General features: G+C 47.0%; 1 protein-coding gene across 1 annotated transcript in view; it reads left to right on the plus strand.

Moving 5' to 3' along the window:
- Window positions 1-45: 45 nt before the first annotated feature.
- The window catches only part of LOC143292683 (bone morphogenetic protein 10-like), a 47,063-nt gene continuing 44,608 nt past the window's right edge, over window positions 46-2,500 (plus strand). The window contains exon 1 of the mRNA XM_076603186.1: window positions 46-905. Coding sequence (XP_076459301.1) covers window positions 86-905 — 820 coding nt within the window. The 5' untranslated portion in view covers window positions 46-85. The remainder of the gene's footprint in view (window positions 906-2,500) is intronic.

Genomic DNA, 2,500 nt, shown 5'->3' on the forward strand with positions numbered 1-2,500 from the left:
CCTGGGTCTGTTGATTCCTCCAGTTCAGCAGTAGTGCTAGCAGCAGCAGCAGACTCTGCTCCCCCTCCTTTCCTCGTTTTGCGCCATGAAGTGTTGCGGTGTGACGCAACCCGGCGGAGTGCTCGGGGTGGTGCTGTGTCTGGTGGTCATCAGAGTCCCCACAGGGTGGACCAGACCCGCCAGCTCGGAAGCAGGGTACCCTCTTCCTGCTCCTCCTCCACCCTTGGCCCTCAACTGCAGCACCCCTGCCGGCTGGGCAACCACGAAGGACTCAGCAGCAACAGCAGGAGGAGGAGCATCAGCAGCAGCAGCAGCAGCAGCAACAGCAGTCCACCCGCGGCAGGAAGACCCCTCCCACCAGGACCTCCTCGGGAGTGCAAACTCTACAGAACACGTCGTGGTTTCTCATCGGCACAGCAGTCATCATCCTGAGCCATCATCCAGCACCCACACCGCTCCTCCCCATGAATACTTCACCTCCTCCTCTCGGCCTGTACCGGGGTTCTACAACTCGGAGCAAAGCACCGAATACTTCGACTACTACTACGAAGAAGAAGGAGTAGGAGGAGGAGAAGGAGGAGGAGGAGAAGAGTTCCCACCAGAAACAGACCTGAATCAGGGTGATGGTGAGGGCGGGGTGGAAGGTGCAGGCGGGCCAAAGGCAATGCGGCACCAGCCCCCACCCGGTTTAAACCGGGTGGCCAAACTGAAACTGATCAAGACGCCTCGGCGACAGCCACCCGAGTACATGCTGGAGCTGTACGACAAGTTCTCCCGGATGAGGCCCGCCCTCACCACGCGCACACCCCGGGTGGAGAAAGGGGAGAGGGGGCAGGGGGAGGGGGAGGAGGAGGGAGACCTGGGGGCTGACATCGTACGGAGCTTCCCCAACATCAACAAGGAGGGTGAGTAGTGTAGTGTAGTGTAGTGTAGTGTAGTGAAGTGTAGTGTAGTAGTATTTTGCGAAGGACTATGACTCCAGCTAGAAGCCAAGATACACTTGCTCTTAGTGCTGCAGTCTTGGGGACAAGCTGGCCTTTGTACTGGGTACCATCCCCTACGCCGTCTGTCCTGAAGCCTTCTTGGCCGAAAGAGTTGGCAAGACACACACTACTCCACTTTGATCAATTTCTAGCTCAGACAGTCGTGACTGCATTTCTTCCTCTGCTGTTCTGATGGTCATTGTCAGGCACGATTATTTAGCGTATATACTGTATTGTACTGTGCTGTAGTGTACAGCACTATTCTGTATTGTATTGTATTGTGTTGTGTTGTTTTGAGTTGTGTTTTTACTATTGCGTTGCGTTGTACTGTACTGTACTGTACTGTATCGTATTTTATTGTGCTGTGTTGTGTTGTACTGTACTGTACTGTGTTGCACTTACTGTACTGTAGTGTACTGTACTGTACTGTAATGTAATGTAATGTATTGTATTGTATTGGTTGAGTTGTGCTGTGCTGGGCTGTGCTGGGCTGTGCTGTGCTGTGCTGTGCTGTGCTGTGCTGTGCTGTGTTGTATAGTGTAGTGTAGTGTAGTTTTTGTGCTGCGTTGTTTTATATTGTATTGCATTGCATTGTGCTGTACTCTCTCTCTCTCTCTCTCTCTCTCTCTCTCTCTCTCTCTCTCTTAATAGATGCTTTCTTTGGCCTATCTTGTTTAAAAATGGTATCCGTGGAAAACTGTATAGATGTATTATGAGTATGTATGACTGCGTGAAGGCAAGGGTGCGTTGCGGTGCTGCTTTGACTGAATGTATTAGCTGTACGTCTGGTGTTAAACAAGGAGATATTTGCAGCCCAGTTTTATTTTCGCTATTCATAAACGAGTTAACAGTAGAAGTTGTCAATTCTGGAAGACACGGTGCCACATTTACTGGTGATTTTATGGAAATTTTTATTCTTCTCCTAGCAGCTAAACAGTCTGCAACGTGGCGCTGCTTCTCTTCAACTAAATGTTAATATGGATAAAAGCAATATAATAGTGTTTAGAAAGGGTGGATATCTTTCCGTAAGGGAAAGATGGACATATAATGGATTGATAATGCCTGTTGTAAATGTATATAAATATTTAGGTTTGTATTTTTCAACACGTTTAAGTTTTACTTTTGCCTGTAAAAACCTGACAAGCAGAGCTAAAAGTGTATTGATAGGTGTCATGAAGAAGTTATGGTTGTTGAATAACCAGTCACTGAAACTGTTCTTGAAAATATTTAATTCTCAAATTCAACCTATGATACAATATGGTGCAGAATTATGGGGTCTTGATGCTGCTGCTATGCACTGTGATAAAGTTCATTTGTATGCTCTGAAAAAATTTCTTGGAGTGTCCCCACAAACACCTAATGATTTTATCTATGGAGAAACAAACAGATACCCGATATCTTTACAGTCTGCTACTAAATGCATTCATTATTGGTTAAAGTTGACACAGATGGATACTCATAGACTACCACATAAAGCATACAGAATGTTATTAGAACTGGATAGCAGAGGCAAGAAA

Source organism: Babylonia areolata, chromosome 18, assembly GCF_041734735.1.
Source record: "Babylonia areolata isolate BAREFJ2019XMU chromosome 18, ASM4173473v1, whole genome shotgun sequence".
Taxonomy (NCBI): domain Eukaryota; kingdom Metazoa; phylum Mollusca; class Gastropoda; order Neogastropoda; family Buccinidae; genus Babylonia; species Babylonia areolata.